Genomic DNA, 25104 nt, shown 5'->3' with positions numbered 1-25104 from the left:
ACGGTACAAAGTCCAGTAGTCTTTGTAACAAGAATTGATTATATAATCTTCCTCCCACTTTGCTAGAACAATATCAGCGTAAATGGGTCCACAAGCTGCGCCCATTGCCGTACCCTGAATCTGTTGATAGTATTCACCTTGGAAGGTAAAAAAATTGTACCTCATTACCAAGTCCACTAACCCTGTAACAGTACTTTTTTCAGCCAATGTCAGTTTAGTATTTTTATAAACCATTTCTTCAAACATAAACAGGCCCTCCTTATGTGGAATGCATGTAAACAGGTCTACAACGTCGATGGTAATAAAAATTAAATCATCATTATATAGGTCCTGACCAATACATCTAAGAAAATCCCAGGAATCTCTCAATGTATATTTGTTCCCAGTACTTATATGTTTTACCTTGTGGTCCACATATTTAGCCATTGGAAGCGTCTTAGACCCTGCTGCTGACACAATAGGTCTCAAAGGTGGATCTTCCAAGTTTTTGTGGACCTTAGGTATCCCAAATATAGATGGTATTCGTGGTTTTTCCACATATAAGTATTCAAAGGTTTTTCTGTCTATTGATCCTTCATAAAGGTAGCTATTTAATAAATAATCAATCTTGTAAAAAGCCAAATTAATTTCATTTAGTGAGACTGGGGTGTATTTTTTTGTATCATTTAGTATAAAATTAATTTTTCCTTCATATATAATGTTGTCCATGAAGACTATACCCCCACCCTTGTCCGGTTTCATTATTCTCAGGTCATTATTGTTTTTTAACTCGTACAAAGTTTCTTTTTCTTCCTTGGAAAGATTATAATCCATTTCATTTTCTTCGTACAATTGCCTAATGTCATTTTCTAACATATTTTCAAAATTTTTGACCTGTGGGTGCAAGGGTGGGTTGTATGTACTTCTACGCACTAGAACTGAGTCCTGAGGAGGCAGGCCGCTTTTGTCATTAGAATCCCCAGAGGCAAACAAAATTCCAAGATTAATTTTCCTAAGAAAAAGCTTGACGTCTATAATAGTATTGACCAATTCACCCTTTATAAATGGAATGAATTTAAAACCTTTACTTAACAACTGAAAATGTATTTCAGTTGGAGTAATATTGCTAAAGTTGTAAATAGTAAAATTTCCAAATGTATGTGTGATACCTTCAACTTCAATAACATTATGATGTTGTTCATTAGTAGGGGTTGGGTGTATTAATTCCAATACCTCCCTCTCCCCCTTCTCCCCTCCCTTTTTTGAAAATTTTGACGTCCATCCTGTTTATTATGCCAACTGTAAGAATCTCTCATTAAAGGGGGAAATTCATCATCGTAATTTAGAAATTCCCTTTCTTTACCTTCATCATCATAATTTGCAAAAGGCAAATCACCATATTGTTGGTTAACATCGCTTCTCTTAAAGGGCGGCTTAGGGTAATGAGTATTATTTTCATATTCATGTATATCTCTTTTTAACTTACTTATTTTCCTTTCAATAATTTCACTACATTTCCACTCAATATCATCCTTAATTTTATAATACTTGTCCCTTTCTTCCCTTATTTGAAATATAAGGTCTTCCTTAACACATAGATCTAATGCCTCTATCTCATTCTGCAATGAATCTTGCACTCTGTTATTCTCCTGAATAATTAATTTCAAAATTTCAATACCACATTGATTAAAAACTTTCAACAATTCCTGATGAAAAAGTGATCCCCCTATAACATTGTTAGGATACTTGAATATTCTAAGACCCTTGGGAACCACTTTTCTAGTAATGCACTCTGTTAAATATTCATTCTCTACAGTCAAAGTTTTAAATTTCATCATTAATTTATACAGTTTGTCCAATTTGTTGTAATAACTAATACCATCAGCCGTAGTCCGCTTTTGTCCATTCTTAAATTCAATGTTAAACGGCTTTTTTAACCAGTCATTAAGGCAATGTGTTTTCCACAGTGTGGAAAGAATTGTTAACAGTACCTTTATTACTGTGATTTCCTGTGGGGTTATCCGGAGTATAGCCTGCATCTGCCAGCAATGAAGATGATCTATCTACAGTTTCAGTTTGCACCAAAACCCTCGGTGTCTGAACCGGATTAAAAGTCTCACCATTCGGTTCCTCTCCTGCAAGGTCGAGATGTACATTTCCACTGTTACGGCGTTTTCTTTTAGGTTTTGCTCCCTTTGACCATTCGGTCCGCTCCAACGCACTTGCACCCTCTTCTCCTTGCTTCCGGTTAAACGTCTGGCAAAGCGGCGTTAAAAGGTCAATCAACTGTGTCAGTTGACCTATGAGTCTCCGTGATTCCCCCATGTCCTCCTTAGGTGTTCCGCCTTCCATTCGGAAAGCACAAACAAACCAAGAAAAAAATACCAAATCGAACTGAACCAGATAAATCCAAAAAACCAAATCGAAGGCACGAAACACCAACAAGGTTCCACATTCGAATTCGAATAGCTCGAATCTGCGCTTATGTAGTGTAGCAACGGGACGGGAAGTATTTGGCAGGGATGGTTTACGGAAGTGAAGATGAGTGAGTGTATGTGAGTTTTACTGTAAGTTGTGCATGTGGGTTAGGGTAGGGAGGTTGTATTTGTGTATGTATGATGCGTGTGTGCGCGTTTGTGAGGGAGTGTGGAATGTCTGCGTGTGACAGATGCATTTTTCAACTGTTAGTGCAATCTCGGAGTTGGTATATATAAGTAGGGGGGTGTGGGGGTGCAGCCCCCATAGTGCAGGGGCTTGCCCTCATAGATGTAGTGTAGGATTGTGTAGTTTGTGTGTTGTGGGTTGAATGGTGTGCGTGTTGTGTGGTTTATGGTTTGTGTATGTTCGGGATTTCAGTTTTTCATGTTTGTGTGTTTCGGGATTGTGGGCTGTTCGACTTTATAGTTTCGAGATACTGAAGTCCGAACTTTCAGTATCTCGAGATTATAAAGGGGAACCATATATCTATATATATATATATATATATATATATATATACAGTATATGTTTGTGTATATTCTCTAACATACTATTACATCTCATCATAACACACAGCATATATTGAAGGATCTAAAGGCTCTAGAAGACTTTATGTTTTCTGAAAAGCTACTTCTACATACATGATTCTTTTTAATCTCAAAACATTTCATAGCAAATAAAGTGCTAAAACACAAAGAGCACATTTCATTGTGTAACTCACATATGCCACACTTTCAAACACTTGGTATGCCAAACACCGACAACTGTATACCATATTCAATGAAAAGGATGTGCTCAAAACAACTACAAGTGGAAAAGGGCAATAATGAGACAGACAAGTCATATGTGACATGGAGTCATACAGGACTTGAAGCATGACAGACCACCACAAGACATAGCAGAAGCTCATTTACAGTCATTTCCAAAAAAGGTGACAGAGGTAAGTAAAAGCCCTTTGGCTATTTTGCTATCTCAGTTTCTCAACATTTCCTTTTCTGGACAGTGAGAAATGTCTGGCATGCTAGGATACAAACTCTTAAGTAACTGAGGACTTCCTGTACAAGTAAATGTATCTTCAAAGGCTGGTGGTAGATTGGTCTTTGGCAGTCATCATGGAACAGGATGATCACAGTGGCTGCAACAGGATGGCAGCAGTGTGAATTCTGCATGTAAAGCAGCTCTGTCTTTACCCATTTCCTTTACATCCTGGGAAGCTTAAGGGTGCACGTCTTCATACAGCCAACCTGCTCTTATGGAAAAATAGCTTTGTACCAAACTGTACAAAGCTATTTTTACATAAGACTTCCATATACCACCTTAGAGTGACCAGTTTGTCTCTTTTCAGAGAACCCGAGAACATAGATGGCAGGAAACTGAAAAAAAAAGCTGCACTGATGTGCAATACTGTCTGGAAATGCAAGGTGAAAGTGAAACACTGTACTGCAAGTGCAAATTGAAAAGCACATGAGTACAACCTAGGATTTAAGTTCTCAGGTAAGTGTAAGCAAGCAAGAGATGCATTTTTTCCAGGTGTGTGCCAGCAGTAGACATAATGGAGAGGGAAGGGAGAAAGGTTAGTTATTAGTAGATCAACTTTAGCAAAATGTATAACATATACCATTCATATCAGTTCAATATAACTTTATGACAGCCTTTACCGCCTTTCCTTAGCAACAGCTGTACTCACCACCCCAAAGCTGTAAACATCTAGCTCCACTGTGAGAGTTCCACATTTCACATACTCATCTGGAAGGTATGCTAGCGTCCCACGGACAGTTTGTGTACGAATCACAGTACTACTCTTGCCAGGTGTCCTGGATAATCGCATGAAACGTGCCAGACCAAAATCTCCCAGCTTCGGAGTTAGATTCTCATCCAGAAGGATGTTGGAGCTAGTAAAAGCAAGAAAGAAAGAAATTATGGAAATTGTCCTTTTTACAAAGTCAGAAAAAGAATGAGACAGCCAAAACAAGAAAACTCTACTTCACTTCTTCTCAAATGGTGAGGCCAGCCTCACAAGCAGAACCTTACTTTGTTCTTTGAAAGTTCAAACAACCCCATAATGAAACAGCAGCTCACGATAAACATTTACAGAAGGATACAGCAGCTAGGAATTATCCCAACTACAAACATGACTCTCTCCCTGCAGGATTTACCAGCAGCTTAACTACAGCCTACTCAGAAGTAAATTTACTACACTCTACTGCAGCAAACATAAAACTGTAAGCTCTAAGGAGCTATTTATTGACCATGTACCTAAGCATAAATGTTGAGATATTTAAACAGACATCTGAAGCATTATTAATTTATTCTCCAAGTGCTACATAATTAGATGAGTAAAGGAGGAAGGGATAGACGTGGTATGCTGTGCTACAGGATATCCAGTCAAATCACTGCTGCTGATACATGTTCTTAGTCATTTGTACTACTCTTTGACTAAAGAATTAATGTCAGATTACCCAGGTGGATCAGAGAGTTGTAAAACAAAGAGCTAAATGGTAGAGGAAAGCCAAATAAAGACATAAGACTTTTAAAGAAAACTACCTGGTTTTGGAGACAATATGCAAATTGTGACACCTGATGAAGAAACAGCTTTACATTAAGCTGTAGCTTTTAAGTTTAACTGCTAAAAAAATAAAGCAACTTGCAGAACAGCCACACCCTTCACGGAGTAGACTTTTACCTTCTCAAACAGTAGAAGTTATATATGTTTCTTATATATAAAATGATAGTAAAACAAATAGACAAGTGCTGCTAAGAAACTGAAAAAAAAACATTTGGGAGTTGGGGGGGAGCGACTGGTGTTATAACACTGCAGGTTTAGGAAGTATTAATCTAATATACCTTTCCAAATCACTGCAGGTCTCTTAATTACCAGTTCAAAAAGCAACCACCACCATCACCAGGTAGCAACAAAGCTTCTGGTGTCATTCTAAGGGGATCCAGTGTCTGTCTGCCTGGGATGACATGATAGACAAGCCTTGCTGTTTTGCCAGAGATGGGTTGCACCTGTCACCCCTAGGTTTTTGAATACTGGCCAAGGCTCTTGCTGTCCCCATAGTGCCTTTTTTAGGCAAGGCTCAAAGGACAAACCAATCACCGTAATCAGCACAGGTAACCAAAAACTAAGGGTAATGCTACTCAATGCCAGAAGTCTCAACCTCAAAATGCACACACTCGAGGCTCTCCTCAGCATGGAGAAAATCGATGTTTGTGCAGTGACGGAAACCTGGTCCAAGGCTCAAGAGAGCACCCCAGCACTGCCAGGTTACAATTCATATCATACCTTTCAGCCTCAGTTACCGGATCACAGTACAAAGGGCGGAGGTGTATCCATATTCATCAAGAATACCCATATCTCTAGGTTAGTAGCGCAGCATGATGCCCCAGAGATCATCCATGTGCAACTATCAGCAGGCAAAACCACATTTCAAGTCATAGCCAGTTATAGATCGCCCACCATGTCCCAAGATGCTCACTCTGCATTCCTTGAGACATTGGAAAATATAAAGGTCCTACCCAACACCATAATCTTGGGTGATTTCAACTACCCTGGTATAGACAGGGCGAACTACCAATGTTCCAACTCCTATGCTCAGCGATTCATAGAATTTATAACTTCAAATGCCCTTGAACAACTAGTATGTTCCCCCACTACAGGGGACAACATATTGGATTTAATCATCACAAATATGGGTGCCCATTGTTCCACACCCGTTATCGCTCCCTCCTTGGTCAGATCCGACCACAAACTGATAACCCTGGACATCCTCACCCCTCCACCTCCCCCAGTCAGAGAAACCATAGTCAAAAACCTTTCCAAAGCAAACTTCAAACTACTTGCATCCGAAGTGGAAAGCTTCACTATTCCCTTGCAGAAGGATAATGATATCCAGGATGCGGAATCCTACACCAAGGCACTCCATATGCATCTTCAGGATTGCATGGACCGTGCTATCCCAAATAAAACCAAGACTCCTTCCTCAAGCAAGAAGAAACTAGTCTGGTGGACCCCAGCCATAAGCAAACTTTACAATAAAAAGAGGAGTCTTATAGAAAAAAGGGCCAAATCTCAAGTAGAAAAATCATCCCTGATCAACATTAGTAAGAAACTGAGGGCCCTCATCAAGTCAACTAAAGCTAATTTTGAAAAGAAAGTTGCCAAGGATAACCATAAGGCCTTCTATGGCTATGTCAAAAACCTAAATGGCAATGCTCAGGTCTGTTCTGAGCTAGTACAAAATGGAACAAAATACACTGACCCTTCTGACATTGCCAACATCTTGGCTGACAGGTTCAGTGCAAATTTCTCCCCTCCCCTCACCACCTACAAGGCCTATTACCATTCCAGGGGATTGCGTAAGTCCAATTATTACTTTTTTTTTTTTTTTTTTTTTTTTTTTTCAAAAATAATTTTTATTTTTATAATAAACCATGCATACATATGATGATACAAGCCATGAAAAAAGTACACAGATATTACACACATGATATCTTGCAACAATGTTAGAAAGAAAAGGGAACAAAAGAGCATGTTTAAAATGATCATAAGAGAAAAATACAATAACTTGCAGTATGCATAGTACACAAACTAACCACAATAAACCCATACTAAACAATATTTACAGTGCTACCCATATTAAACAACAGTGTCACTACTTATACCCCTAAAAGTTAATAGCCCTACTTATATCTTTCAGTAGGAGAGAGAAACACCTTTAACAAATTATACCCATATCTTAGTCACATAGGATAACTTCAAACAGGCTTTTCCAAAGTTTACTGAAGTAGGCTCTCTTCTTAGGTCCATTTATAATGAATTTCTGAGCGAAATATATTTGATGGCCATATCTTTAAATCCCGCCAGCATAATTTGGTGCGATCTAACCAATTATAAGTGATGTACAGTTTTATGAGAAAACAGAACGTTATTAGGATATGGAGATGAAATTTAGGTAGGCCATGAGGGGTATGTTTAGAATCGCCGTTTCCCATGAGAGAGTGGAATTATAGTAACCCATTTTTTTTGGGAGCACTTTGAGAGAGCACCAAAGTTTATGGGAGTTGTTGCAGTGCCACATAATATGAAGCAGGTCAGCTCTCGCACCAGGACAACATGTGCATGAAGGAGAACTATTGAAATTAAATTTATTGATTCTTACTGGGGTATAGTAAGCATTATTATTCAACATCAGTTGGGTGTATAGAAGTTTCTTGAAGGGGGATAGTTCAATGCTAGATTTTATGGCTAGTTGTTTTTGATCCTCTGTAATAGGAGGGTTTTGATTGTCCCAGTATTTAGAGAATAAACAGTTACCTTTATGTAGTAGTGGGTATATTAATTTATATGACAAAGAGACTGTTTTATTACTATTAGCAACTGTATCAATGATTAGGGATAGTTTATCAATTAATTGCATATCAGGGAGTATATTGTTGGTTTGTGAAGAGATAAGTTCCCTGAGTTGACGTAAGATAACCGTATACCTGTTATTAACCCTAAGGCTACAACGTAATTCGGCAAGAGGCGAAGATTTGTGTTTAAAGATATCCCATACTTTAAGATCTTTAATGAGAGGGAAGTCAGCGAGATCTACCAACTTGTTGTTGATTTTAAGATTTGGATTGAGATGTAGTGGCTGAAGGAGAGGTAAAAGAAAATGAAGGTTAATGTCCTTAATCAGCTCTTGGAAAAGTTTTATTTGAGATTTCAATAGGGAAGATAGTTTTAGACTGTTCAAGGATGTGGGCGATAGGAAGGGAATAGCCTTAGGATTAATTTTGTTAGAGAGAATATGTCTATGCCACATCTTTAACCAAGAAGGGTAATGAGTTTGAGCATTATTATTCATGTTTGCTATGGACCATAATCTATTGGAGCAAATAATCAAATAGTAAAGACGAAGATTTGGAAGGCCCACCCCACCTTTTTCCTTTGGTAGACTTAAGTTGGAAGAAGAAATCCTGACATTCTTGGGAAACCAGAGGAATTTGGCCAAGGTTTTGTCAAACTGAGAAAAGAGATTGTTAGATATAATTACGTTTGTTGCACTAAATTGATAGAGAAGTCTGGGTAGGACATTCATTTTCACAATAGCTACTTTTGAGAGAAATGATAACTTTAATAGCTTCCATCTTTGTAAGTCTTGACATATGATAGTCCATGAGTTTAGCAAATTATTTTGGAGCATAGAAGCTTGATTGTGTTCAAAGTTAATGCCAAGGTATTTGAGACCGTATGAGATGTGAAAGGAGGATTCAGGGAAGAAAAAGGGTTTATGCGCCTAAGTCCAATTATTACTGATAAGTTGGTTAACAAGGCTCTATCCAAAGCTAAAGACACTGCCTCCATGGGACCAGATGGTGTCCCAGGCTGTGTCATACGCAAGCTCCAGAAGGAATTAACCCCGCATCTTAATACCCTGTTCAGTCTCAGCCTCTCCACAGGATATGTGCCCATAGAATGGCGCACGGCAACAGTGGTCCCGCTACACAAGGGTGGGGCCAAAACTGACCCTGGGAACTACTGACCAATAAGCCTGACCAGTCTGATCTGTAAGGCTATGGAGCGAATCATTATGGAACTCATAAATGGAGAGATTGGGAACCTCCAGTCGCTGGACCCCACACAGTTTGGCTTTGTCAAGGGCAGATCATGCCTCCTGAACCTGGCAGATTTCTTTGAGACAGTTACTCAGGCTATAGATAAGGGAAAGGAGGTACACACGGCTTACCTTGACCTTGCTAAAGCATTTGACACCATTCCCCATTCAGGTATTACTGATAAGCTCACCAGCCTGGGCATAAACCCTTATGTCACAAGATGAATTGCAAACTGGCTCTCAGACAGATCCCATAAAGTAAGAGTAGCGGGCTCTATGTCCGAATCCAGACCTGTAACGAGTGGTGTGCCTCAGGGCTCTGTCCTGGGGCCCCTTTGTTTGGCATATACTTCTCAGAAGTACAGGCATACACGGAAGGGCTGTGGCTGACTAAGTTTGCGGACGACTGCAAACTGGGTGCTATAATAGAGTCTCTGGCTGACATAAAGATCCCCCAGAAGGGCCTAAATGAGACTGATGCATGGTGTCAAAGCCATGGTCTCAAGCTAAATGCAAAAAAATGCATAGTAATCCCCTTTGGAAGAAACAGAGTACCCGCAAACTACAACATAGGAGGTAATCTCCTGAAATCTGAAGAAGAAATAAGGGATCTAGGGACCCAAGTAGATAGTCAGCTTTCCTTTGATAACCATGTTGCCAAAGTGGATAGAAAATCCATCTATGTGACCCATCTGATCATGAAAGGTTTTGCATCAAGATCTGAGGATGTAATGGTGCCCCTCTACTCTTCCCTCATCAGACCCATTATTGAGTACAATGCACCAATTGGAATGTACCTGGCTAGACATCTCCAGCAGCTGGAGAGACCACAGAAGTACCTAACCAAGAGGATTACTGGCCTCAAACAGTTGCTCTATGCAGCACGATTGAAAAAGCTAAGACTGTTCTCTGTCGCATACCGCTTTCTCAGAGGCGATCTCTGTCTAACGTACAGAGCCATGTCCAACCCAGAATTGTTGAACATGCTTCATCTTAGCAAAACCAAATCTACTCGAGCTACACGCTCTAGGGATATAAACCTCAACACAACAATGAATAGAACATGCTGGAGGGATAGATTCCCTTTGCAGAGACTTCCCTTACTATGGAACAGGGTCCCGATCTACATAAGACAGAGCCCCTCACTATCACTCTTCAAGAGGAACCTTGATGAGTAGATGGGTAACAGAAAGTTCACACCGGGGATCACACCAACAGCACTACTAGATAGGGGCCAAGAGTACTAGCTGCTAGTACAAGGGTCTAGGGAACTACTAAAGGGGCGGTGAATACCGCACAACGTGGCTGGGCTAATATATGCCTTCGGGTAGATAGCCCAGTACCAACCTATGAACCTATGAAGCGACTGGGGATGGCAGGACCGTAAGATGATCTTTCAGCAGTTTTACTACAGATGTCATATGTGGTATAAAGGTGAAGCAAACCTGATCATTTCTCAGTTGTTTTTAGTCAGATTGATTGATTGTTAACCAAATAAATAAATAAAGACAGACAGGCAGACAAATTACTCTGAAGAAAATGCTATAACCCCACTGGATATGCTCAAAGATAAATGCTCAATGCACCCTAACAATCTATGGAGATGGCAAAAAAAATCTTCTTCAGTGATTTACCAATATGATTATTCCACTTCACCCAGAAGCATTTAACAAGTTTCACATGCATAATGAAACACATATGTTACCAAACCAGGCACAGACTGAAGACCATCCATACAGCTAAAGAATGGGAAACCAGCTATACAGAAAAGAAAATGAAGTGACATGAGGTCATGAGGCCCTCCAAGAGCCAAAGTTGTAAAGGTCATCCAAAATTTAAGACTGGACATGTCTAACACAACAGTGCTATCATCTTACATTTGCCTTAGATGCAACATCGACACTGAAATGTTGGTGCAAACTTCAAATGATACAATGGGTTGAGGCTGACTTAATTTCTACCATACCTTGAAGCAAGCCATGACAGCTTCCATGCATCTTATGGAAATGTGTTACCCTATTGGCTACAGAAGAAGAACATACAAAAGCCAACAGTGGGACAGGCACTTCTTGGAAACCTGATTAACATCATACACCATAACAACAAAAGAAATTACATAGTTTTATCCACAGTGATATTATCTGTAAATTTTGTGCATGGATGAAATATTAAACAAAGTTCTACCCAAACTAATACTGAGACCTAATCCAGGACCCAAAATATATGAACATCTGCTTTTGGAAAAATAAGTGGATGTCTTGATAGGGTTTGCTAAGTACAGAGACCTCAGAAACTGTACAATGATTAACTGGGATGTGTGAAAGCAAAGCAAAGTCTCCCATATGGAGGGCATGTAGTACACCACATCCCGCAAAAAAGTAGGATACATGTAAAATTCATCAATAGTTTTGGCAAACACAAACAGATTGAAAGCTGTCTGTTGAAATTACTTATATTGAACCTCAGATGCATACTTTTGTGCAGGTGGCAAGCCCCTCTGCATCCCCAATGTGGGGTGACTTCTCCCAAACTTGTATATACTAATTCTGAGGTCACATAACTGAACAGAAAGATGAAAATACCACTGCCAATTAAAAATAGTTTTAATGAACGTCTCTGAGTCTATCTGCCTTCACTGAAACTACAATCAATAACTTGACAGGAACGCAAGAAAGTGGAGGTTGAATTGTCACTTGTCATGGCAAAAAGCTGCTGTTGAACCATTCTTAGGAGGTGAATGTAATGATCTAGACAAAATTCAGATATCACACTAACAACAGTATTAGGATAAGCGCATAAAGCCAACATAACATAAAAAGTACTTCACACCTTAGAGGCCCTCGAACTCAGACATCAAATATGATAAAAAAATAAAGTGAAGTATTTCTTGGAAAGCTAAACAAATAATTTACAAATCTGGCTGAACTATTTTAAATAAAGTTCAAATCCCAGACAAGTGCACCTACAAAAAATAGAGTTGTACAGACCAAATGCACTATGGAATGTGACTGCAGCACACATATGACAAAACATATAAATGGCTACTAATCACTGAATGTTAAAATGGTGAGATATGCATTTTGTTGAATAAATAGTACAGCAGTTTTGATAAGACACAGATATTGAGTATTCTAACAATTAAGCCATAATCTGCACAAATCAAACTTAATCCACTGCAAGAGTATATACTTTATATGGCTCTTGGAAGGTACAAGGACTTCAGTTACCCACCAGAAAGCTCCAAACACAGTGACAATCGTACACCCAAAGCCAGCAAAGCTTGACACTGACAGTTGATTTAACAACAAGTTTTAAGTGGCGGCAAGTGAATAAAAGAACATTGATTGTAATGAAAAGTCTTCCTTCAGCAAATGTTCACAGTACAATATGAGAAGCTTGTGGCTGAAGGCAACTCTATATCTGGTCCTCATGTTTCTATGGAGACAAGTTTATAATGGCAATAAAAACAGAAAACCTTTTTCTTTCAGTGGCTAAAAGTTAATGTTTTCTGATGACATTCAAGTTTTTATTTATTTAGTTATTTATTTTATTTAACATTTGTTTACTGGGAAAGGCCGACTTGGAGCAAAGCTACCTTTCAGTGAAGGCCTGGGGAGAAACGCTCCAGACGCATGTCTTTGTAACATGGGAGGAAACTGAAGCACCCCGAGGAAACCCACATGAATGCAGGGAGGACATGCAGACTCTGCAGAGAAGGCACCCCAGCCGAGAATCGAACCGGAGAACCTCTTGCTGTGGGTGACAATGCAACCACTGCACTGTCTGTTTTATCCATCTGGGAGAGGAATAAAAATAAGACAAAAACAGACAGCACTTAGTGTAAGCAGAAGCACAGGCTGTACAATGCGTTTCAGCATGGATAACCTTTGTTACAAGTCAATTCAAGACTAACTGTAGCTGCCAGTCTGGGACAATTGTACCTATCAGGAACTGTCAGGAAAAGAGCAGGAACTGGGTAAAGGTCCTCTATAAGTAAAATAGCAGTATTTCTCCAAAGACCAAAAAGGACTGACCATGGCTTGGTGTACAACAGCTTTAATAAAACAAAACAAAACAAAAGTGTAAAATAGCTTTAATAAAACAAAAAAGAGTTAAAACAGCTTTATTAAAGCTGTTTTACACCAAACCGTGGTTGGTCTAAGTTCCTATTAGGAAAGTTGAACTTCATTTATTTAACTATGTAAATAGTTTTGTATGTTTGTATTAAGTTAATAGGTTCTGGATGTGTTTTTCATTAAAACAAATAGTACTGTAAGATGTGACAGGTTCAAGTGGATATTACAAGAAACAACTCTATAAAACATCCACCTGCCAAACATTACTGTATGCATGTAACACAGACGGTGAAACTAGGCATCTTTAAAAAAAAGATGTTATACATAACAGGTAAGAATAACTTCTTATAATGGCAACACTTCCATATTATTTGTGAATGTGAACGGTCTCACAGGTATACACAAAAAGAAGGAGCAGTGAACTATATTTAAAATGCTGAGTGCAAATACTTACACAATAGGAAACATGTTTGGAAAGAACTGAACATGTGAGGTTGATAAAGAAAGAACCTCAGGATGGTTATTCAGTGGAATACCTGTGAAAAAGGAAAAGGGGAGTATTTACATTAATTGCTAGAGGAGCTCTAATACTGATAGAGGAGGGAAAAAAGATAACAATGGCAGATTTGTAGTAGTAAAGGGATACTGGCAAGGGAGGAGGGTTATGCTGGCATGTACTTATATTCCACTTAAAACTGCTACAATGGAGCATAATAAAATTCTGGGAGATATAATCAGCTTTCAGCAGGAAATAATACTTATAGGCAGGGACTGAAATTTGATTTGCAACAGTGAGGATGTATCTGGGAGATCTAGAAGGGAAAATATAACAACACAGGGTAGATTTTTGAAGAAATTGATGAAAATATTTGTTATAAAAGATGTGAATTCAACAGATGGAGTTCGGAGAGAATTTACATATTATTCCCCAAGTTACAAAAAACTGGGCTAGGCTAGACAGAAATTATACTTCACAGGATCACATCCAATAACTATTTCAGATCACATGCCAATAATAACTAAAATAAAATGAAACGCTGGCACTTCCCCACCAATCTGTTAAACCAAGGCGAATTTATGGAATGTGTAATGGAAATTATTCGAGAATTATTAGGGAACATGGAAATGTCTTCAAAAACTCATCTGGGGATTAGGATGGAATGAAGGTGAAGTCAAAAAATAGGATGGAAGTGAAAGAAGGAAAGATATCACTTGGAAGTAACAGGAGCTGTTTGGAGGGACTGACAAAGGTTAAAGTATTGCAGACTGGGAGGAGTCTCACAGAAAGACTGCTGCAAAGAAAATAAGGGACTACCTCAATAATATGCATGAGTATAGAAAAACTGCTGTTAAGCAACTGTTTTTTGAAGGTAACTCCAGAGCACTAAGGCATTTGGCACAGTGCCTCTGGCAACATAACTTGAGATCCTGTGGAGGTATTAGACATAATTTGGAAATATAATAAAAATGGATAGAGCAGAAAAGTGCGGAGGTTGAGAGGAAGCACAAATGGAAGAACTATGCCTGGGTTGGAGGAAGATGAGGTTCAATTACTAACGGTTAGGACAGGAGGAGATAAGATAGGAATGGTGTTGTGTAGCCAGTCTAAAGGAAGGTCTCCAGGAGTGGATGGTGTTGCTGTGGAGGTTTGGAAGGTGGAAGGAAGGAAGGCTGTAAAGATCTGGAAGTTTTGTTTAACCACTGGCAGAAAAGAATCCCTCATATATTCAGGACTCTATGGACCTTCTCAACAGAATCAAGGACATTCACCTCACAGAAGAAGCCATTTTAGTCACCATCGATGTGGAGGCCCTTTACACAGTGCTTCCACATGATTACTGCATCAGGGCAATGGTAGAGGCCTACAACAAAGACAATGCAACAGTTATTGGAGAAACAGACAAATTTGGAAAAATCCTCTCACTTATTCTCAACAACAACTACTTCCGCTTCAATGGTCAAACCTACCGACAAACCACAGGAATTGCAATGGGAGCAGCCATGGCCCCAAGCCTAGCTAACACGGCTTTAAGAAAATGGGAAGAAGACCATGTATACAACTCGGAGTTCTACAAGGACATGGGGTGCTACTTCCGTTTCATCAACGACATCTTTTTAGTTTGGAATGGGACCCCCCAGAAACTACAGGACTTCCTAGACCATATCAACAGCAGCACCAGCTTCCTCAGGTTCACCACCAAAACCAGCCCAATACAAGTCGAATTCCTGGACCTGCTCCTTTCCAAGAACACCAGCAGCAACGACTTCAACCACAACTTGTATAGGAAACCTACAAGAGTAAACTAATTACTCCACAGCAGCAGCATGCACCCGTACAAGCTCAAAAGAAACGTGATAAAATCACAGGGACTCAGAATCTCCAGAATCACCAAAGATCTTAACGACTTTCTCCACAACATTAAAGACCTGGAAAATGATTTCCTGGCCAGAGGCTACACGGACAGGACTCTATACCAGATTCTGGACCCCATCACGAACAACAGAAAGGAAAAACCATTCATACTTCAACAGAGCCTAGGGACTAAAAACAGGTATGAAAACAAATATAGGCTCAACTTTATTTTACATTTCTCCATGGACTATAAGGACATACAAAAGATCATCCATGAAAACTGGACCATCATCACTTCAAACAGATCTTTTGGACACATCTTCCCTGAAGCACCAGGGTTCACGATGAAAAGAGGACCCAACCTAAAAGACCACCTTGAGAGACTCCCACCAAGACAACTCGACAGATATGGCACCTATCCGTGTAGTGACTTATCCCCCTGCTTCTACTGTAAATACATGGCAGGCAAGGACCGCTTCTACTGCCCCAACAACAAAAAAACAATAACCACAAGAGCATTCGGAGGCTGCAACACAGAAGGTGTGGTCTACAGAGCAAACTGCTGCAAATATCAAGCCTTCTACGTGGGCAAGACCATCAATGCCCTCAAAACCAGGATTGCCAAACACCTATACGACATCAGGCACAAGATACTGACAAATAAACTAGCAACACACGCAACAAAAAAAACAGGACACGAAAGATTTAAGTTCCTGATACTCGAACAGCTGGAGAAGATCCATTTCAATGGGGACTTCAATTCAAGATTAGAGAAAAAAGAACTTATCTGGCAGATACAACTTGAAGCAAGGCACCCTCCGGGTCTCAACTACATGGAGACCATCACCCCAGTCCTGAACCTCAGGGCACTTAACCATGCTAACTACAACTAATCGGCTCCTAGTAAGATATGCAATCTATTTCGCTCACTGTTCTCTCACTGGTATAAGGCATAATGTATTCATTTTTTGAACATTAATTGTTTATAAGCAGAACTAAAATTACAGTAAGTTAATGTATCAGCCCTCACAAAAGTTACAATTGTTAGCTCAACTTTGAATTATTTTTAATTTAAAAGGTAAAATTTCAATATCAAACTACAGTTAACTTTTTACTACCTAATGTACGCTCTCCCTGATGAAGTGGCAGACAGGCTACCTTCCTATCTGCCCCGAAAGCGCCGGACATCTCAGAATCTTTCTCGGAACCAAGCTTGCTTCCACTGTTTTACAGATGGTAGTGGCAAGTCTAAATTTAGAACTATAGTCAGTAACCCCAGAGTTTTACAGTTCAATTTTAATTTTAAATTTAATTTTAAATTTAATCTTAATTTTTTATTTTTATTTTTTATTATTTATTATTTATTATTTTTTATTTTTTGGTTACATTTAAATTTAAGTTTTGGTACAGTTTTTCAAACATAGGTATAATCGTGACAAAGCAAAAGGCTCCAACGCATTGCTAGAGGTTAGGAATGGCAATATGAACAAGTAGCTGGTTAATAAAAAGGAACTAAATAAGAGGAATGAGATGCTTCCAACCAGGTCCGTCTTCACCTTGTAGGCCTACTAAGGCCACACCCCCAACTAGTCACTTCTCATTGGACATCTCTCAACCACGCCCCCTCCACAGTAGCATAAAAGCAGCACAGCAACAGCTCTCAGGTCATTCTGACCAGCCCTTGGGGAGCGCACAAATAGTCCTTTTTAGGACTCACACATAGCAAAAGAACCGAAGATCTGTTCAAGAAGAAGGACAACGGAGATCGACACCACCGCGGAACACCGAAGGACACAACAGCAGCTCTTCCCAGAGCCCATTGTGTCCATACACAAAACAGCTCTTTTCAGAGCTCACGTGGATCTGCACCTTACACCAAACAGCTCTTCTCAGAGCTCACAGTACACCAAACAGCTCTTCTCAGAGCTCACAGAGATCTGTAAAAGCTCTGATAAGAGCAACCAGAGACACATTGAAGAATAAAACAAAAACGTTCTTATTAGAGCTACCACCAACACCCAAACGGGCATTCAAAATACAAATCGGCCCTTCTCAGAGCTCACAGAAATCTGTATCAGCTTTGGTAAGACCAGCCGGAGGCACAGACACAGCTTCGGTGAACCAAACAAAACAGTTCTTTTTAGAACTACCGCATCTGCCCGAAAGGGCATTCTAAACACAAAACAGCTCTTCTCAGAGCTCAAAGAGATCTGTAACAGCTCTATATAGAGCTCCAGCTGCCCACAGGGCTAAAACAGCTCTTTTTAGAGCTAGCTCCACCACCGACCACACGTAGAAATCTGTTCACCATTTAGGATCAAGAGTGAAAGGCTTTGTAAAATTGGTTATTCCTTTCCTTCGGGCAGGCATCACTCAGGATCGTAAACCCAAGAGGTCCACACCTATTTTTCTTGTTTTAGTATTTTAAAAGGAGGAAAGGCACCTACATTCTGGTAGAAAGCTGCAGTAGCTGTAATACCTAAAGATGGTAGGAACCTATTGGATCCAGTTTCATATGGGCCCATTTCGATTCTAAACCATGATTAGAAAGTATTTATGCCTACAATGGCTGGAAGAATGGAAAAGGTGACTCCAAAATATGGATCAGTGTGGTCTTGTGGGGGAGAGGCAAACATTTGACAACATTAACCGAACAGTGATGATCTAAGGGGAGGCAGAGTGTAAGAAAGTGCAATTACTGTTAATGGGTCTTGATGCAGAGGAATTGTTCGATAGAGTAAGCTGGGAATTTGTGAATACAGCAATAGAAGCATTCACATTACCTGACAAAATGTTAAGGTTAATTATTTGGATATATGAAGGATCGTAGGTGAAAATTAAAGTGTGTGTGTGTGTGTGTGTGTGTGTTGTGTGACAGAGAGAGAGAGAGAGAGAGGGCACGTCAGAGTATCATATGACCAGTTTGGTTAGATGCAGATGTAGTGACCCACTCTAAAGCTGTTTGTATTGTAATGTGCTGAAACTATAGTCGGGGGGGGGGGGGTTCACATTTGCTAAGTTCTGTTTGAACAGAAGAACCAGGCAAGGATGTCCTCTTTTCCTGTTATTTGTGTTCTACTCAGAACCACTGACAAAGAAAATAAGGGAATTTCAAGGATGTAATTGTCATGATAATAAAAAAAATTGGCTTTATTTGGAGATGATATTATTTTGTACCTGATAAAATCAGAACAGAACATTTCAGTGTTGTGGAACATTCTGAGGCACTCTCAAGTCTTTTCAGGATACAAAATTAATGAAGATAAAACAAAGGCAGCAGCTGTAAACTATGTACTCATGCACAAATTGGTTCAGCAATACGCATATTTATGGGGAAATGATAAAATGAAGTACTTAGAAGTATGGGTTAAAAAGGATTCTGTTATGGCAGCTAAGGATATGTGGAAAGAAAATAATAAATATCATACTAGCGATTTGGATTTATTGTGGTTCTCTATAATGTACGTGTTGACATGTTCTGATTTATATCTGATATAGTATTACACAAGGAGGCTTGGTTTATTTTCACTTATGATACTTTGCAACCAAAGGGCCTTAATAATAAATTACTTATGAAATATCTAATATAACAGCTTTGGAAATATATTGGAACCTCATTTCACAGAAGTTATGATATGTGTATTTTTGTATTCAACTGGCTTGTTATTATTATTATTATTGTTGTTATTTATTCTATGAACTTATTAGTTTCATCTGAATTATTTTTGCTTTATGTTTTCATTTAAATTCATATGCTTTCTGGTACATTCTGTTGTTTTATTGTTCTATTTAGCAATGTTCTAATTGATGAACTATTTAAGTGCTTTATTTGAACCTTGAAGGCTTATGCAGAGGTGCTAGTTCATATTTTGGTGTTTACACATTTTTCCTAATAAAGTTGCTTTTTGTGCCAAATGATGTTTTTCTAAAATTTGGAGTGTGGAAGAGTTTACATTTGACAACAATCATGAAAGTTGTGTTCGTAAAATGTTTTAGTACCTTTAGTTTTATACACAGGTCAGGCATACTTTTATCAACCACAGAAGTTGTGGATCATAATTAATAAAGAGTTGAATAATTTTATGGGGGGGGGGGTAACAGTCAAGTGGGATGGGTTAATCCTTCCAACAGAAAATGGTGGTTTAGGATTGCCTGATTTGATGGGGGTTTTCACAGCTACACAGTTAAGGCTTCTATACACAGCACAAGGAGAAAGCTATAATCCAAAGAGGAAAGGGATGATGATGAAATGGGGAAAGCAAAAGAAATAAAGAGAGACTGCTACTTTGGATGCACATCCTTAAGGAGAATAGCAACAACAATACAGCAGGTCTAACACAGGTTACATCACAGCATGATGGAGTGAGTCTCCAAAGTAAGGAGAAACAGGAAGATCAGGAGACATCTGAAGAAGACATATGGACATGGGAAAGAAAAAAGAGATTTAATATGGTGTAATATTTATGCAAAGGAGAAAGCAAACTAATCAATACAAAATGAGCAGCAGCAAAGATATTTGAAGAGGAATACAGGCAAAGGAATCCAGAGATGGAAAACTTTACAATATAAAAAAATAAGAAGACAAAGAGGAAAAGTAGAAAAGTAGATTAGTAATGGAGAAGTTAAAGAAATAGAAACTGAGGCTATGGAGTACCCATGAAGTGAAGGATTCAGTGTAGAAAAATCTAATTCAGAAAGCACAACAACAGGATGGAGCAATGGATATCCAAATTAAGGAGAAACCAGTGGAATGGGAAGCAACTGATCAGGTGCCATACAAAGATATTTTGGTGCCTTCCACAAGAAACCAGTATAAATCTTCACTTGAAGCTGGACAGCAAGGGAAGGAACAAGAAACTGTGGAAACCCTGATGCAGTCAATGTCGAGGAGTGATAGGCCAGTGAGTTCCCATATGATAGAGCAATGGATGGCACAGGATGAAATTGAAGAAAATGTGCCACAGGAAGATGCTACAAAACTTTCTATATAATACCCGCAGGGAATGGGAAACAAAAAAATGTCCACTCAGTTTAAAAGAAAAGAGCTAAGATAAGAGTTGCTTGATTTAATAGACACAGATAGTCATATTAAGATCAATGAAAGAAATAGACTGCAGAAGGTCAATAAAACCCCAAAAGTCAGAAGTTTGATAAAAGAAATGAACACAGTAATTAGGACTGTCCATAGAGATTCATGCAATATAACAGAAGTAAACAGTGCATATTACTGTGCAGCTAAATAATAACTGATAAAGATTTACCACAAAAACATAGGGTAGTGAGGGAAAGGAAGGGGAGAAATCAAACACCATCATGGAAGTATTGAATAGAGAACACTATAAAGCATATGAGTATCAATGTTAGAAGAATATAGAAGAGGGAACAGATCAACAAAAATACCAAGAAAGATAGACATGATAAAAACAATGCGCAGTATTAGAACAGACCAGGATCTAACATGCACTATCGCAAATAACAACTAAAAATCTCAGCATAGGCAGAAAAACGTAGAAGATATGCAGATAAATATAAAGAAAAAGTACAAAATAAGCAATTTATTGATGACTCACAAAAGTTTTATAGAGACTGGGAAACAAGGTAAAAGGAATTTAAAGACCACCTAAAAAATAAGAAATAGATACATTTTGGAAAAATATCTATGAAGATCCTGTGAAACATAACAGATACGCTAAATGGACTGAAGAAGTAAAAGAAAGAATAAGTTTAAAGGTACAGGATATGAAATGGGATGAAGTAACAGAGAGATTGAAACAAAGTTAAGAAAAGCCTCTAATTGGAAAACCCCAGACCCAGATACAGTACCTAACTCTTGGTTAAAAGTATTACCATCTTTGCACGAATATTTAGCCATGAGTAAGAACTATTTATATGCGCACCCCGAAGAGACACCAACCTGGCTAACAACAGGAAAAACAATGCTCCTACTTAAGAGTGAATCTGCAAGCTACCCTAAAAATTATAGATCAATAACTGACCTCCCGAAGACATATAAACTATACGCGGGAATTGATGCCGACAGGGTTTATAGTCATTTAGAGGAAAAATCAATTATGGCAGTAGAACAAAAGGGCAATAAAAGAAAGTCATATGGAACAAAGGACCATTTGTTGTTAAATAAAGTCATACTGGAGAACTGCAGAAAGGGGAAGAATCTAAGTACAGCATGCACTGACTACAAAAAAAATGATAGTATCCCACATTCATGGATAAAAGAGTGCTTAAATATTTATAAGATACACCCTACACTGATCAACTACATTGCAGCAGCCATGAAACAGTGGCACATCACTTGGCAATTAAGCCATGATAAAGGACAAATTATTATCCCAGGGAAAAAAATTCAAAAGGGGATATTCCAGGGTGATTCTCTGTCACTGCTGCTATTCTGCCTTGCCCTTAACCCATTAAGCTGTCTACTTAACAGCTTAGGCCATGGCTATAATTTGGCTCCTAGAAAACAACAAAGTGTAAAGACTTCTCATCTTCTCTTTGTCGATGATTTAAAACTGTATAGCTCATCATATGAGGAACTGAAAGTACAACTGCAAGTTGTCAAAACTTTTTCAGATGATGTAAAAGTGTCATTTGGTCTTGATAAATGTGCAAAAGCAACCTTTATAGCAGGAAAAGTGCACGACCAGGAAAACAACAGTTTGGGGCAAGAATGTGATACAAAAGAACTTGAGCAAGAGGGAGTGTATAAATATTTGGGAATTGATGAAGGATCAACAATAAAACATGAACAAATGTGAATAAAACTTAGTAAGGAATACTTCAGAAGACTTAAGTTAACCCTGAAAACAGCGCTGACATCAAGGAACAAAATCCAAGCTATAAACCAATTTGCCCTTCCTGTTCTAACTTACAGTTTTGGAGTGATTGACTGGCCCCAAAACATGTTGGATAGACTAGATGGAAAACAAGAAGGATGCTTCATGCTCATCAAATGATTTATAAAAATCAGTGCATACCAAGATTATATATTCCCTGTTCCAAAGGAGGGATGGGCCTCCTTGAAATTGTTTACATGTATAGCTCTGCAATCGTGGAACTCCACACATATCTGCTGACCTCACAAGACCCAAATGTAGTGAAAAATTTGAAACATGAGGAGAATAAATCTAAGATGACTTCTCTGCTTAACCTAGCAGAAGCATACCAGCGTCAAGCAGGAATGGAAATGAAACCAGAAATTGATAAAAATCAGGGATCAACTGAATGTGCCAATAAACAAAAGAAAGAATATAAGGTGAAGGACCAGATGAGAAGGCAAGAAATGTGGAAAATGCATAAATATAGTTGCAAGTATAGAAAACTTCTGGAAGAATCTCATGTTGATCAGAAATGAATGTAGGAAGGGTTAAGGAGAGACGCATTCAAACCAAGAGATGAAAGGTTAATATTGGTGGCCCAAGATAGTGGACTGCATACACATTGGTTTACAAAGTCCATTGAACATGTGGGAGAAACAGACAAATGTAGGTTTTGTAAAACCAAATTGGAAACAGTCGCACACCTCATTGCTGGCTGTCACATGCTAATGGCAGAAGGAATGTATACTGAAAGGCATAATAATGTGCAAGATTGTTGCACTGGGGATTGTGCAAACACTACAGTATTGAAGTGGCTAAAAAACACTGGGGAAATATAAGCCACAAAGCATCATAGAAAATTATGAAGTTTGCTTCACACTGGATCATCCATTAACAACAGTTCAAAAGAAAGATGCTAGAAAACCAGATATAGTGGTCCATGAAAAGAAGACAAAAGTAGCATTGATCAGTGAAATTGCCATATCCAGTGACTACAGTGTCTTGTGTATAGAGAGAGACACAAAATCATAAAATATTAGGATTTGCAGGCAGAAACAACAGCAATGTAGAAAAAATATACACAGACAGTCCCAGTAGGAGCAATGGGTCTTATAAAAAAGAATCTACAATCAAATTTAGATATGTTTCCAATACATGTAACTCCATACGAAGTGCAGGAGTCATTACTGGGCACATTGCGGGTGCTGTGAAGAGCATTTCTGGCTGACATCAAAGATTGAAACAATACTAATTTCATGAACTTTAATCTTACTTTGACATAGGAATGGGGTCCATTCCCATCATGGTATTAGAAACCCAAAAGATTTGGAGAAATTAAAAAAGAAACAATATTATATTCATAAAGTAGTATAAAGTATTCTATGCACTTAGCCAACATGGGAAAGGAGAAAGAGGATTTAGCCAATAGGGATGACTGCAATTAGGGGTACAAAGAATAGGCAATAAGGGTGTGAACTTACTGGATAAAACTAGCAAAGGAACCAAGGTATTGAGAGCAAATAATTAGAGAAGGAAAGGTAATAGAATGGGAAGAGGCCAAGAATTAATTTGGAGTGCAGGATAGAGATTGCCTTTCCTATCAAAGACTGATATCAGGGTACATGCAAAGAAAGGAATAGGGGATGCTAAGAGAAATACCAGCACTGGTAGAGTTTTTATTAGAATCTAGAACATAAGCTGCTGTTAAAAAAAGGATAATTGGTAAGGCATATAAAATATTGCATGATAAATACAGGAATCAATCAGAGGAGGTTAGAAAAGAATTGGATGAGATTGGACATGTAATTCACACAGAAACAATGGGAGGATATATGCATAGCTCCCAAACATGCAACAGAGAATAGAAGATTTAGGACCCTTGCTTGGAAGTGTTTGCATAGGTACTTTTATACCCCAAAAAAAGTTCAAGAGAATTTTTCCTCAGATAGATTGCAACTGCTAGAAATGTGATGGGGAAGAAAGAGACAATTGGGAGCATAGTTTTTGGAAGTGTAATGAATTGACAGACTTTAGAAATTCTCTGTAGACTAATAAATGAGAAATACTGGGTAAGCAAATTGGTGTAACTAAGGAAATTATTTTTTGAACTGTGATACAAAACTAGAATTGCCTACACATAATAAAAACTTGCTGAGTTTAATTCTGGTGGCTGCCAAAAAAGCAATTACTAGAAAATGGAAATCAAAGTCTAAACCAACCATACAAGAAGCAATGACTATAGTAACACAGATAACAGAACTGGAAGTGGGATCTTTAGAAAAAGGGTAGCAAATTACATAGAAATGGGAATTGTGGGAACAATACATGCAGAAAAATGTTTTGTAGGAGGAATGAGGTTTAATGTAAGGCAGGAATTGAAGGAGCTATATAATGTTTGACTGACAATGACTGCATAGAAGATTACATGATGCATAATGTTTGCATCTGAAAATATGTCAATATGGTTTGTTTTCATTTATATAAATGTATGACTGCCTGTCACAAGTGATAATTCAGTAAAGATGCTTCTTGCTTAAAAAAATATGGAATGTTCACATTTGTTGAAGGAAAATGGACTTGAAAGCAACCTTTTTGATGAAGCCTTAACAGGTTCAACCACAATTATGTGTCTGAAGAGGTTTAGGTTCATAGGTTCATAGGTTTATACTAGGCTATCTGCCCTAAGGCATTTATAAGCCTAGCCCAAATTTTTGTGGCTTACGCCACCCCTTATATGAAAAAATACTGTGCCCATTAGTTTGTTGTGCCTCTGTCCAGCAGTG

The 25104-nt window shown here is 38.5% G+C and overlaps 1 protein-coding gene across 2 annotated transcripts in view; it reads right to left on the bottom strand.

Moving 5' to 3' along the window:
* IRAK1 (interleukin 1 receptor associated kinase 1) overlaps window positions 1-25104 on the bottom strand; it is a 1465691-nt gene that overhangs the window by 240599 nt on the left and 1199988 nt on the right. For both annotated transcript variants that reach the window (XM_044080171.1, XM_044080170.1), the window contains exon 9: window positions 4145-4349. In XM_044080171.1, coding sequence (XP_043936106.1) covers window positions 4145-4349 — 205 coding nt within the window. The remainder of the gene's footprint in view (window positions 1-4144; window positions 4350-25104) is intronic.

The sequence above is a fragment of the Protopterus annectens genome, chromosome 8.part0 (genome assembly GCF_019279795.1).
Source record: "Protopterus annectens isolate FY-2018-M chromosome 8.part0, PAN1.0, whole genome shotgun sequence".
Classification (NCBI taxonomy): Eukaryota; Metazoa; Chordata; order Ceratodontiformes; family Protopteridae; genus Protopterus; species Protopterus annectens.
Note: the sequence above shows the minus strand (reverse complement) of the source record. Positions and strands in the feature narration are given on the sequence as shown.